This window comes from Lygodium microphyllum, chromosome 8 (genome assembly GCF_053477565.2).
Source record: "Lygodium microphyllum isolate KBCC chromosome 8, Lygodium_microphyllum_v1.1.10, whole genome shotgun sequence".
Taxonomy (NCBI): domain Eukaryota; kingdom Viridiplantae; phylum Streptophyta; class Polypodiopsida; order Schizaeales; family Lygodiaceae; genus Lygodium; species Lygodium microphyllum.
The window spans coordinates 33,611,391-33,626,014 of NC_141142.1; the positions used below are offsets into that span (position 1 = coordinate 33,611,391).

At 43.7% G+C, this 14,624-nt stretch overlaps 1 protein-coding gene across 3 annotated transcripts in view; it reads right to left on the bottom strand.

Annotated features, from left to right (window-relative positions):
- Window positions 1-14,304, bottom strand: part of LOC148032133 (FKBP-like peptidyl-prolyl cis-trans isomerase family protein) — a 53,334-nt gene extending 39,030 nt beyond the window's left edge. Inside the window, exons 1-2 of one of the 3 annotated variants that reach the window (XM_087682763.1) lie at window positions 14,128-14,298; window positions 1,943-2,036 (exon numbers count right to left, since the gene is read on the bottom strand). In XM_087682763.1, the coding sequence (XP_087538889.1) occupies window positions 1,943-2,036; window positions 14,128-14,229 (196 nt within the window). In that variant the 5' untranslated portion in view covers window positions 14,230-14,298. Of the gene's footprint in view, window positions 1-1,942; window positions 2,037-14,127 lie in introns of all 3 variants that reach the window. The other 2 variants (XM_087682762.1, XM_087682764.1) reach the window with 2 other exon arrangements.
- Between the last annotated feature and the right edge of the window lie 320 nt (window positions 14,305-14,624).

Below are 14,624 nucleotides of genomic sequence, written 5' to 3' on the forward strand. Positions count from 1 at the left end.
TAGGAAGCACTTCAACCATGTGCAGATACTGTAAATCATTCTTTATCAGAAAAAAAGTAACTACAACAGCCACTTCAGCTACAATTTATGAACGACTTTCAATTGAAGTACAATGAAACTTCAGCACCATACTGTTTTTAATATAAATTAGAATATTAGTACCCATTGTGGGTACATTTTTAGAAATTGCAATACCAACACCCTAGAAAGTGTTGAACTAAAAATTCTGAACTCAATTCTACCATGAATTCAGACTTTAACTGAACTAAACTGAGCTCCATACATGGGGTTGGTTTGGAAAGCCCATACTGGACACTCAAGTCACACTTAAGCAAGAACCGATTCCATGTACTGGTCTATTTGAAGAACCTAACTTGTAAAATCACCAACAGATCTATGACATGATCAACCGTCATAGGTGAGAACTCTTCACAGACCATCTGCTTTCATATGGTACAATCTGCTGAAACATCTTCACAGAGACACGGGAGCCATCTGGGATGTTTCTACTGAAACCATCCATTGGGATTTAGAAAAAGTGGAGTGAGAACACCCTTCTAAATGCTTTGAGCTGTGAAAAACCTCCTCCGCGATAATTTGCTGCCCTTGGATGTCCTCCTAAGACAAATGATGACTTGTGTGCTCTGAACTAAGCTCGAGGAGACCAGGAGAGGTCATTGGACAAAGGTAACCATGAAACATTTCACCCCTGAAATGTCTTACCCTAAAATGTTGCGTTCCAGCATGAAACGTTTCACCCTTGGGTTTGTCCTAAGTGAAACAGCAGATTACCACATTTAAAATGCATACATTCAGCAGCTTTTAATAGAGATTGTTATTTCCCTTGAAGTGAAATGGTTAGGAAAATTCTTGAAATGTTTCATTCGTGAAACAAGTTTCACATACCACCCCTTGCGAAACACGTTTGATGGTTACCATGTTCTGGACACCAAGGGAAGACCAAAGAAAGCTCTCATTGTGAGGATAGGCTTTTTTGCGACCATCTTGAAAGAGCAATCTGGATGAAGTCCAGCATCGTTACTCAAATTTATGCTCGCAAGCCTCCAAACTGGGGTATCATGTGATAGCAATCTACACCTCCATCTTGTCAGCCGCCACAGCTACCAAATCAGCAGCTAGCTCCTCTTTCCTCTATTTCATCATCCTCATCAGATCCTTAGTGCAGGTTTAACCAGGGTTCTTGAAGAGGAAAAGACATCTGACTCCAAAACATGTTTTTAGCAAATACTACTTCACAAGCAATTGAATACCTTTACACATGCTTGGAGCATGCACCACAGGGCTTCTACTCTTGTCATTTACCAGAAGCTTGGAGGCTGCCTTCCCTTTTTGTTGTTGTGGACTGCTGAAAGTTTGAGTCTGCTGCTTTCAATATCAAGATCACTCGTTGAAGGCTCTGTAGCATGCACTGTGAGAGGCTACCTTGCCAGTAACATAAAGGTGCCCTGCACCTTATTCACCTTCCATTACCTTTTCAGTTGCAGGAGTGGATCCCTTGCTTTATAAACTGTGGAATTTTTTCCAAAGGAGTAAAGTTTTATTTTCCCCTACTAAATGTGCTATAAAGAGGATTTTCATCATACTTAAATAGGTGCTACTAGCTCTTGGTAGATTAACTACATAACCCAAATGATGTATGCCTAAAATTTACTTTCTTGCTATGATATTTTGGTAGATAGAAGTTGTATAACTACAAGGTAATAAATTGTAGTTTGAATTGAAGGGTTTCTAACAATGTCCCTACCAAAATAGTGTCTATACAAATGGTACTTCTTAGTCTCGTGTCGGTATCCTGCAACTTTCAAATCATAATCTCAATCTTTTCCTAATCTGATTAAGAGTTGCAAGTCTACATACAAGGGGAGAAGGGATCCTCTAAAACACTTCTACTTGTAATAGATGAAAGAAATGTACAACATACCTCGTGTTTTATAAGCCCTTGGATTGTTTCGGGTAGATGCCAGCAATGAACCATAATTTGATTTGCATCGGTCTTTAATACAGGATGGACTCACCTGAAATTGTATGAAGTAAGTTGCATAGCTGGCACACAACAAACATTTACATGAAAACATACAAAGATATGCCTCACAAAACCATGAACTCTGTAAGGCAAAACAAAGAGGACATCATCATTGAGAACATCATATTATCTCAAAGAACAGAAATGAAAAATACACGGTTGACAAATTTCAAGGCCCAAAAGCCCAAGTTTGTCTAAGAATGGGGCATGATCATGCTACAACATTGGCATTCTGTTAGGGGCAATACAACCAGCTGTTGTTGCTAGTTGGGTGATGGTGTAACAGTTGATACTGCTGAGAAACCACTTCTTCAGTTCGCACACTTCATTAAAGGTTTTGCACTAACAGCCCCAAAAAGGCATGCTGTCCACATTTAGGCTACTTTTTCAGCAGGTGCCCACATAGTGTTGCACCACCCTAGACAGCTTATGCCTATAAATAGGCCGTCACTTCATTCATTCTTTACCACTCTCTCTTCAATCATTCTTCGCCACCTCCTTCAATCACCACCACTTCCCTTCTCTCACTAGCCCCTTCCACTGCCCTCGCAGTCCTTCAAGAGGACATTGCAGTTCATGGCTCGTGGCTGCCTTCACCCTTCCTCTTCTGCTTCAAGTGCCCTGTTCCATCATCAGCCCTTGCGTTTGGGGCATCTTCCACCTAGCATCACCATCATCTACTTGGCGTCATCATTTTTCTCCTTCAAGCTCCACCTTCACTTGCGTTTTTCAATCTAGAGGTCTTCTCCTTGTCTAGTGTCATCATTTCTAGCTTAGCATTAGCATCCTAGCTTTTGGCAACAGTCTACATCACCTAGTGTCAATGATTTCATTACTCGTCTATCTCAGGGGCTGCTGGGACCTTCGTTTTTGCAGCCTAGCATCACTCACCTGTCACACAAAGGCTGTTGGGACCTGCGTTTTTGCAGCCCAAATCCTCCTCCATCCTCTAACGTCATCATTATCCACCTGGCATTAGCATTTGGGCTGCTCTCCTTGCATTACAACTCCAACACTCTGGGATTTGTGTTTTGCTAGCCAAGTCACTCCCTGGTATTAGAGGACTGTGGTTCGCTCCCTCAACAGCTGGTGACGATCTTCCACATCTCCGACGGCATCAAAAGGCTACGGTGCACTCCCTCGACAGTTGTCTTTCACCTTCCAATGATTACTTCGATAGCCCATTGCCTTGGAGGACTGTGTTTCGCTCCCTTCACTGTGCAGATTTCCACAATGTTGCTGCCCGATTCAAACAGTACAATGCAATTATCTTTTGAGCTTCGGCTCCGTTGTATCAACTTTTCTTCTCATAGCATGATTCAGTGCATCATCACGTTGTTCTTCTTGTGTTTTTGAGTTTCTCTTCTCTCTCAGTGTTTGTCGTACACACTTTGTGTTACTCCCTGAAAACTCTACCGTCTCTCTGCATTGTTGCCTATTTTGACATGGTATTAGAGCATAGTTGTTATTTTTTACAGATACATGGGCGGTTGTGGGTTAATATCATCCTAGGTGCATCACTTCATTGGATAATTATCGTCACGTGATCTGTTCATACAAGTCCAAGCTCTTGCCCACTCAAACACTCAATGTTCATCCTCCTTGCTAGGATCGCCAGGAAGAGGGTCCCAATGCAATCAAGCTCCATTGTTCATTCACTTGTGAGCTATCCTATCTATATAATGGGAACAATACTAGTGTCACACTTGCCCTCTCCCTTGGCAAATTTTTGGAGGGGAGACTACTAGCAGATTGCACATCTCATGGGTTAGAGTTATGCAGTTAGAGTTTCATTATTTTATGCCAAAGATGATTGAGGCGGGCCGCCCTAATTTTGGGCGCCACTCCTTAGCTGGCCAACTTATACCTTGCACCCTTCTTTTGGGTTGGTCGAATGGTTGCCACATCTCGTATTCTTATTGTCTATTTATAGGCAGGCTTCCTCCACTTCAATTGTCACCACACTTGCAAGTTCACTTCCACCCTGAAGTGTCATCACACTACTAAAACTCGTGTGACCATAATAAGCATGCCAAAGCTTTGCATTCTGCATAGCGGAAGTAAGTGTGCTAACTATCAGGGCATGATGTGATTTCTTCTCATAATTATCAAGCAAAAGATACCTTTGTACAATGACCCTGATAAGCAAGGAGCATAATCAAGCTCTCTATCTCTAACAATGCATTTATCATCTTCAAAGATGACCTGAAAGCCTTGTTTATTGAAGGTTGAAATTGAAAGCAGGTTTTTAGTGATCCCAAGCACAAACAATACATCTATAAGCTGAAAATTTGACCCATCTGTAGCAATGATTACAACTGTACCAATGCCACATACATCATAGCTAGAGCTATTCGCACACGAAACTCTCTTCCCTATAGGGGCTGATTACATGAATGTAAACAAACACTTCTGTGAAGTGATGTACTTGGATGCCCCATTATCATAATACCACGTATACTGCATTTCAGCTGCATTAATGCTGAATCAGCCATAGACATGTCATAGCTACAAGTCAAAAATGCATAGTCCTCCTCAACCAAGTTGGCTATAGCGTCACCATCTGAAGACTGAGTCATGAGTGGCTGATGTTTCATGGACAGCCCAGTCGAAGTCATCCTCCTTTGCTAACCTCTTTCAGCATTCGTCTACGTAATGGCATGGCTTTTTAAAATAGTGGCCTTTTCCCTTCTTTTTCCCTTTATTTGAATCTTGGGCAACCTTGTCAAATGGATGTCCCACATCAGCCTTAGACTAATTTTTCACATGTTGCTTGCCTTTGCCCTTGCTTTTATGCCTAGAGAGCATCACAACATCACTTGATCTCATAGCCACGTTCTTCGGAGTCTGTTCCTCCTACAACAAGAGGCCAATTAACTACACAAACATGAGGGATTGTTGTGGCCCCCTCACAGACAAATTCAAGGAAGTGTGAAAACCAAGATAAGACTCTCAAAGAGAGTTCAAGGTGATGTTGATCATCTCCTCATCAGACATCACCTCATCAATATTCAGCAACTACTCTCTCATATCCCAAACATCAGTCAAGTGATCTGTCATAGCATCACTCTCATCCATGTGTACATTTGTCAATTCTCTTCTCAAGTAAGAGATTTTGACCTCATTGCACGCTACAAACATCTATTCAAGGATATCCCAAGCTGCCTTTGAGGTCTTACATGGCCAAATATGAGGTATAATTGCCCTCTTGACTGAAAGAGCAATTAAAGATAAGGCCTATGCATCCTTAGAGTCCCATTTCCTTAGTTTTTCTGTAGGAGGAATGTGGGCAGCAACAGGAGCAACTTGCTGTCCTCTAGCCTCTCTTGGAGGCATCTCAAGTGTAAACCCTCCCAATCTAGCTGAATCGCCAATCACAAAGGCCCAAAGACCCTTAGCAACAAGGAGATTGCACACCATGAAACTCCAGAAGGAGTAGTTGGTGCCATCCAATTTATCCTCCTAGGTGAGGACACCCAAAATGTTGCTATGGTCACTGTGACCTTGTTGAGCCATGGCTGCAATAAAGTGCACAAACCACAATCAAACACTTCCAAGCTGAAGTGCAAAATGTGCTCACACAAGTACCGAGATCCCAACACAGGATAGATTATGCAATCATGAAATTGTCTCAAAGTAAAATCTACATGTAAATACCTTGAAAAGCTTGCCAAGACTGTTCAGAACAGCAGCACACTGCTGTACCTCAAAATGTGTCCCCAAAAAGTCCATCTCAGCAAATTTAATGCTGTAAATCCCCAACATTTCACCAATTTCTGTGCCAAATGTGTGTCAAATAGCACTGAATGCTATAGTGCACCTATTTGCTGCTTTGGGATGTGTGAAACGCAAAAGCCCCAAATTTCCTCGAAGAAATTTCAATAAGTTGAACAAATTTTATACTTACAGCCTTAGGATTCGATGAAATATCACCAACAGATGCAGACAACAACCAGTAAGTAGACTACACCTCGGGATGCATGCTGGACCCAAAAATTGGAAAACCCCCAAATTTCTCACACAAATGTTAAAGAAATTGTTCAAGGCTGGCAATTTTGGTGGAGATTAGTGCAGGGGACTTCAAATCAGGCAAAAGACCCAAATTTACAAGTATTTTTTGCCTCCTTGAGAAGCATGTCAGTGGATTTGGCAGTTGTGGTAGCAGCAATCCAGTGACGGTGTGGGGGCAGAGGGCAGCTAGGGTGGACCTAGAGCAACTGGCACTGCCGGCTACATTGACTCTAGGATGGTGCTGGCTGCAATCAGGGCAGAAGCAATTCACTGCTGACGGCGTGGACAGGCAGCGCAAGGCAACACTGCTGCTGCAGGCATTGCAAGTAGAAGCAGCTAGGCCTAGTATAGGCGGTGTGAACGGGACAGCAGGCGGCAGCTGTGCAGAGCAACGACTGCTGCTGCAGCTGGCGGGATAGGCAAAGCAGTGTGACACTTGGCAGCGCTGCTGCTTGGCAACAACAGAGTAGCGCCTGAGCAACTCAATGTTGCTGGTTGGCAGAGTTATTGCTGGGCAGCATTGTTGGCCACAGCTCGTTCATCTTCGACAGCTCCTCCTTAGTGAGATAGCCACGGCACTGACCAGAGCAGGTGGCACCAGCTGATGGTGATGAGACGAAACCCAATGCATGGCTCTCTTACCAAATGTGAGATCAACTAGAGAGAAACAAGAGGCAGTGAGCAGTAGACAATGTGAGCTCAAGAGAGTGTATTAGCTCAAGATTGCACGACACAATGAAACATACAAAGAACAACTAAGGTCTAAGGTTGACCCAGCCACACATCCACAACCTAACTAGAGTTTGATTAATTTAACTCTAGAGTTTTGTGGTGTTGCATTTAAAGTCCTAGAGTTACCAAACTTTGACACTTTCATAAGTGTCCACACCACACAAATTACATTGGGCACTGCCCAAAATTGGCAAATTCTAACACAATGCCTACTAATGACAAGCTTCAAGACACTTATGACTACTCATCTTTTGAGTGTTCTTCTAAAGGCTTGTTGTGTACAAATTCAAGTTCAAGGATGTTGTCTGCTCAAGCTTTTCAAACTTCAAACAGGGGTGACATGCAGAGAAGGAAGAATGTACAGTGCTATGATTGTGGCAACATGAGACATCTCCAAAAATCTTGCAAGACACAGCTGTAAAGAAATACTCAGACACAGAAACACAAATAACAATCGTACGACAAAGCACAAACTGATAAAAGAACACAATTAGGGTTAGGGTAACTCAAAGACAATGAACACAAAAAATAACTGAAGTGATATAACTACTGCATATACAATGCTCATGTAGCAAACACACTGTGCAGTGAATGAATACTGAACCTCGAACTCCTGTATCTCAAGGATCACGGCAAGGGTAATGAGCTAGAGAGTGTCGTAATCTGACAAATCCCGACTTGCAGCAAGGCAACCTCCAGATGTCGAACACCAACAAATGCAACAATGAGAAGCTGGATCTAATGCAAACGGCAGTGAGGAGAGAGACTAAAAACGCAGGCAGGACAACTTGCAGGAGAGAGAAAACTACCAAACACAGGTTGGACAGCCTAGCGACAATCTGCAAAAGCTGGGCGGCAGCTGGAGGAGAGAGAAAACTACCAAACGCAGGCTGCAGATGACGTGGCAAGCAATACGGCAGCAAGTCTGTGCAGGAACAACAATCGCCTAGCTGGGATCAGCTCCAAACTGCGAGAAGAGGGTTGGAAATCAGGCGCCAACTGATATAGACAGCAATGGACAGCTTCAACTAAGATGTCCTCTGCAAACGGGGTGTGGGCAGCAAGCTGAAACACCTGAAATCTACAAAAATGAGATTGTTAACTGAATGGAGGACAGCATACATATTTATAGAAAGTTTGGGCCCTCCCAAGTGGGTTTGTGCTTATGGGTAATGAGCTGGAGAGTGTGTCGTACTTTGAACGAATCCCGAATCGCAACAAGGCAGCCTCCAGATGTCGAACACCAGCAAACGCAGTAGTGAGAAGTTGGATCTAATGCAAAAGGCAGTGAGGAGAGAGACTAAAAACCCAGGCAAGACAACCTACAAGAGAGAGAAAACTACCAAACACAGGCTACAGACTGGCAACAGCCTGCAGAAGCTGGGCGACAACTGGAGAAGAGAGAAAACTGCCAAACACAGGCTACAGATGATGTGGTCGGTAGTACGGCAGCAGGTCTGTGTGCAGGAACAGCAATCCCCTAGCTAGGATCAGCTCCAAACTGCGAGAAGAGGGCTGGAAATCAAGCGCCAACTGATGTAGACAGCAATGGACAGCTTCGGCTGAGATGTCCTCCACGAACGGAGTGTGGACAGCAAGCTAACATACTTGAAATATACAAAAACGAGATTGTTAATTGAATGAAAGGCAGCATATGTATTTATAGAAAGTTTAGGCCCTCCCAAGTGGGTTTGTGCTTATGGGACACAGAAACTCTCTAGGATCGCGTTTCTTTTAAATAAACAAGGTTTCTTCACTAATTAAGCAAGTTTTGGGGCTGTTTAAGTAAAGCTGATGCATTTTTAGCTCAACACCCCCCCTCAGGCCCAACAATGGTGCCACAAGAAAAATCTTTTACCCCAAGGTGTCCCACCCTAAAGAAGCCAGAGCATCGGACAAAGAGTGCGCGTCGGCTGCCTAGTGGCCTACTAAGACTACAAAGGCAATGGCTATCTTACCAAGAGAGCCCAAGCGATCGCCCCAAAGAGGACAGGGCATTGGGCAAAGGGTGCGCATCGGCTACCCAGTGGCCTACCAAGCCCTACAAAGACGGATGGAATCAACTATGGACTTTTTTTTTAAAATGTGAGAGATTTAGCATTTAGTGGAGGTTCAAATTAGTTTTTTTCCTATTGAATATCCGTGCCCCAAACGGGAGAATGATAAAGGATACTTAGACCCAAGACCTTCACAAAACAAGCATACTATCCCTACCATTACTAGGTGTCAGTGTAGAAGGAAAATGGTTGTGGGTATAGCAAACATGTGAAGCAAGCAATACAAGCAAAGAGCAAGCAAGCTAATGAAAAAACTGCCTTGGAGACTGCCATGGGTAATGCCACGAATATGGTGGATCCAGAGTCGACCACTCCAAAAGACCAAAAATGAATAAATGCGCACAAATGCATGTTCACATAAACGGAATGTCAATGCATGGGGTAATGCAAAGGGTGATGCAAGATGTCATACTCACGCAAGATGCAATGCAACGGTGCCACTTTGACAGTGCCCTCGCAGGGGAATTGTTCAATTGCCTAAGCGTCCTTTTACAATCAAGTCATCCTAACAGTGCGGATAAAGTTACAAAGGTCCATAATACAATACAAAAGAAATAAATGAACAAATGTCTAAAAACTGTAAACATCATCACTGTCACTATCAAGAGTGGAAGCCGCCCCCTCTTAAACTGGAAGGGAAGCAAGAGGGCAGGCTGAACTCAAACTGATCCTAGGTAACAGGTACTAAAGCACCGCGGCTGATTGACCGCTTTGGTCAAAATATCTGCAAAATTATCGGATGTGGGCACAAACTCTAGGGGGATAGTGTCTAGCTCAGCCTGCTCTTTGGAAAAATGGAAGTGGACTCCCACATGCCACGTCCATGGTGTAATGATCAGATTGCTCGCAAGGGCAATGGCACTCTAGTTGTCACAATAGACAACGGTGGGAAAGTCGCATGGGAAATGAAGTGCTACCAGTAAACTCCTCAAGTAGATGGCCTTAGTGGTGCTATCAAAGAAAGCCCGGTTCTCAGCCTCGATCGTGGAAGCTGCCACCGTCTCTTACTTGCAGCTAGACCAAGAAATGGGAGCCATGCCCAAGGTAAAGAGATAGAAGCCATGGGAACGCCAGATGTCGGGATCTCTTGCCCAATCAGAATCAATGTACCCTTGCAAACATAAACCAGAACCATATGTCAGGCCATAAGAATAAGTACATCGTAAATAACGCAACACACAAAGACATGCAATCCAATGTGACATCCTAGATGCTGTGAAATATTGACTGAGTAAGCTAAATCTGGCCTAGTGTGAATTAACCAAAGAAGTTTTCCTACAATAGAGCGATAGGTATGTGCATCGAAGGGCTGTCCTAGGGTATGCTTCAAGAAGTGGACAATAGGATCAAGAGGCGTGGCCACTGGCCGTGTCTGATCCGAAGTGTGCTATTCCACTAGCTGAAGTGCGTATTTCTGCTATGACAAAAATGCATCCCCCAAAACAAACTACCTCCATCCCCAAAAAATAAGACAACAAACCAAGGTTTGTCATCTCAAAAGTAGCACTAAGCTTTGCCTTGATGTCTGCTAGGGCAGCAAAATCTAAGCCTGTGATGAGTATGTCTGTCAGTTTACACCTCTGGTCAGCCACACACTATCTGGCATATCATGGCCATATTTATGGCATTTTTTTCTCCAATCCGACTGCATTTAGTGCATTCCAATGGCCTATTTTGACTGGTCGACCATATTTATGGCCCTATTTTCCAAGTATTTATAGCTAGTCCCCCTACACTTTGGCCATCATCTTTTGTAGGTTGCTCCTCCGACTCTGGGTATACTCCTCTGTCTCCAATGTTGCTGCTGCCACCATCATTTCCAACTAGATCTGGTGCCCTCACTAACGCCTCAAGCTACATCCAGGGACTAATCAATCCCTCTCTTTGTATTTAGCATTTATTTCAACCAGTGCGAATTTCTTTCTCCCTTCATCTTCCTGCTATCTTCTTTTCTCTATGTTCGAGTTCCTTCTTCCATTGTGCACTCTCACATGGTATCATCACCTAACAAGAGATCCCAAATATGATTTTCATCATGAAGACCACCCGAGACCACTAGATGGTCCTCTCCATATCTATATTTGTTGCAAGCACAGTCTTGTTGGGCCAAAGCAACAGCATTTGACTACTTCCGACACGCTCTATTGCCCAAGCAACAGCTCTCCTGAAAAGGCGACAGCTTCTAGCTGCCCAAACGCAGGTTTCTCTACTTCACCCGTTTGTACATATCAATAGTCCCTAACTATAGGCAACAGCATTTGGGTATAGGCAACAACTTTTTCTATGCACATGACACATCTACATCTTGATTGTAACTAATTTCCCTATTTCGATGCTATTGACTGCCAAACGTAGCTTTTTCGAGTGATTGCAGGTTTTGCAAATACCAGTTTTTCAGCTCTACTGACTCCAAGTATGAGGTCTCTCATCATTCCCTTGAGTGATGGCAAGATTAGCCGAGGTCAAAGTCCCCTGTACAAACTCCCCGTTCAGAGCACCCCTCTCCTCCTCCCCCCCTTTGTGTTTCCCATACATTGCGACCTATCACCCTGAAGGTGCCTTACATGGCACCCATTGTACAAGTGCCTATGCTTCCTTCTTTGCCCAAAGAAGACAAGTTGGATGGTTCCAACTAGTCTCTATGGTCGTGTAAGGTGGAGTGCATTCTCGATACCTTCGACCTTTGGAAGTCTCTCCCAATCCCCCGGCCCATGGAAGGCCCTGCACATGGGTCATTGATGGATCATGAAACGCTTTGGGATAGGCTCAACTCTCAAGCCCGATTCTTTCTCTTTATGAGTTTACAAGAATTTGTCTTGGTTCGTGTTCATAGATTGAAGACTACAGTGGAGATGTGGAAGAATCTTGCATCTCTTTACCATCAGAAGACATTTGCCCACAAGATCTCCTTGGAGAAGAAGCTTCAAATGCTCGGTATTAATGATTCTTGTTCTATGAAGGATCACATCAACAAACTAGAGGATATGAGGGACGAGCTTGTGTCGCTCGAGAGGATGATATATTCAGAGCATACCGCCATGATTCTATTGACTCAGCTACCATCTCCTAAGTACAATGTCTTCTACAACAGCCTTCTAACTTTGAGGATCCGAGATACTCTCTTTTGAAAGAAGCTTTCACTACTTGTCTTGGAGTATAATGAGCATCTAAGAGAGAAGGGGACTAGTGGATCAGGCTCCACACAGACTCTTACTACAGGTTCTGGGGGTAAAAAGAAAAAGGGAAAGCCCTAAGCTAAGAAATAGGAGGACAAGAAGGATGATTCCAAGGATAAGAGAAAGAAGCAACCCAAGTGCCCAGGCCCCACACTATGGGAAGGGCACTCATATTGAGGAGAAATGCTAGCAAAAATAGCCCCATTTGAAGCCTAAGGAGGGGTCCAAGGATTCAAAGGCTATACCCGCTACCAGTGAGTCCATCTTCACCCGCTTGTTTGAGGTGGAGGATATGGCTCTTGCTTCTTCTTTTGAGGAGAAGCCCTGGCTCATGGATAGTGAGGTCTCTTCCCACTTGACTTACAACCAAGATTAGCTTCAAGATATGTGATCTAGAGAGGGATACATCATCATTGGTGACAACTCTTTAATCCCCATGCGTGGAGATGGGACCATTCCCTTGTTGCCTAATCAAGGTTCTTCTTCAGCCAAAGTCCTCTATGTACTAAATTTCGGTTTCAACCTTCTGTCTGTTTATGGTCTTCCACAGCTAGGTACCCAAGTCATCTTTACCCAAGATGCAGTACAATTGAGGATGCCTCTTTGAAAGCTACTCTTTGGACAAGTACACAAGATGATGGACTCTACACACTCACAACCCTTGCTCCACAATCTTCACACAAGCTTGGACTACTTTGGCATGCTTGTTATAAGCATTTGAATCTTGATACTATTTAGCGGGCTTCTAGGAGGAAGATAGTTAAGGGACCTCCAAATTTTCCTCCCATTCACACACTATGCCCTAGTTGCTTGAGGGGCAAGCAGCATGGGCAACCTCATCCACAAGTTACTACTCGCAGGGCATCTACATCTCTTGAGTTAGTTCACATCAACCTTTGCAGACCTATGGGCACAGCCTCCTTTTCAAAGGCTAAGTATCTTATGTTGACTGTTGGCGACTTTAGTCGTTATGTGTGGCCCTATTTCTTGGAGTACAAGAACGAGGCGTACTCTTGTTTTTGTGAGTGGAAGGTGTCTGTGGAGAAGCAAACCTCCTTCAAAGTTCATGGTGTTCGAGCTTATCATAGTAGCGAGTTTTGTTCTAACCTATTTTCTGAGTTTTGCAAGGATCAAGGAATTCAGGTGGAATATTCCCATCCAAATACACCATTTGAAAATGGTGTGGTGGAGCTTGCCAATCGGACCATGCTTGATATGGCCCGATCGATGTTGGAGCACAAGGGTCTTTCCCATTCCTTATGAGGTGAGGCCGTGGCTACTGCAATCCATATCCGCAATTGGTCACCTACTTCAGCATTGCAAGATATGACTCCCTACCATGCTTTCTTTGGGAAGAAGCCTTCAATTTCCTTGCACATTATGGCATCAAGAGTCTCTTACAAAGGAGTGAATCAAACACGTCATGGTTATAGTAGTGGCCAAATTAGCAAACACAAGTCTTGATGTAGTGATCTTTTGATATGCCTTGGTGACCACTGGCATAGACGTAGACACAAATTTGGGAGAAAGAAATGGTGGCTAGCCACTGAGAAATCACATACAAAACTGAAAACCATTCTCATGAATATTTCAACAAGCCAAAAGCACGTTCAACTTCACCTTTGACTCCTCCAACAAATGAAAGGAAGGAACCAAATCACGAGACTTATCTACCTTGCAAACAGGAGTTAAAGCTGATGTTTTTGCATGCACATATAGTCTCAGACCCACACATTATGTAAGATGGAAACGCATAAACCTATAATCACCCGTCTATAATAACATTTTGCAGGTACATGCCCCTGGCACTGGTTTATCTACCCTACAAACAGGAGCTGAAGCTGACTTCCTCGCTCGCAAATATCATCTCACACATTATGTCAGGTGGAAACACATAAACCTACAATCTCCTGTGTCTAATGATATTTTGCAGGCACATGTCCCTAGCATTCCCATGCACAGTCACTGGTATATCTGTCCTACAAATAGGAGTCAGAGCTGATGTTTTTGCAGGCACATGCCCCTAGCATTCACATGCACATACGCAGGTTTTGCAGTCTTCTACTAGAAGAGCTGTTGCTCGTTTCTGATAAGAAAGAATCATCACCTGAAATCGGGCATACGTAAGCTTCCATGGGGTGCTGTCGGCCGAGAAAAATGATGAGCGGAGCTTCAATGGCGGGGCCGCGTGAAGGGTAGTACCATCCATCTCTCTCGCCTTCGACCACCTTCTTCCACTCACCCGCCACCATATGATTTATCCAATAATCCAAAAATTATTTGGTTCAGAACTAAATCAAAACAATGTCAGTAAAATATTGCTACGTTTTTAAAAATTTATTGAAAACGAAATCCGAGTGATATTAGCATGGGAGCCCTTGGCACCTTAAAAACCATTAAATTATATGTACTAGGTGTTCCGTACCTAGATTCTACCCTTTATGTCACTCTTCCACTTGAGGCTCGAAACACCATACATGATGTAGCTTGGAATGGGGTAAGATTATGGGAGGCAAAGGTATTGAGGAGACACCAGGGCTACAACCCCTTAAGGTGGAGGGAGATCACAAAAGCTATTGGATGCCCATAGTGTGAACGCACCCA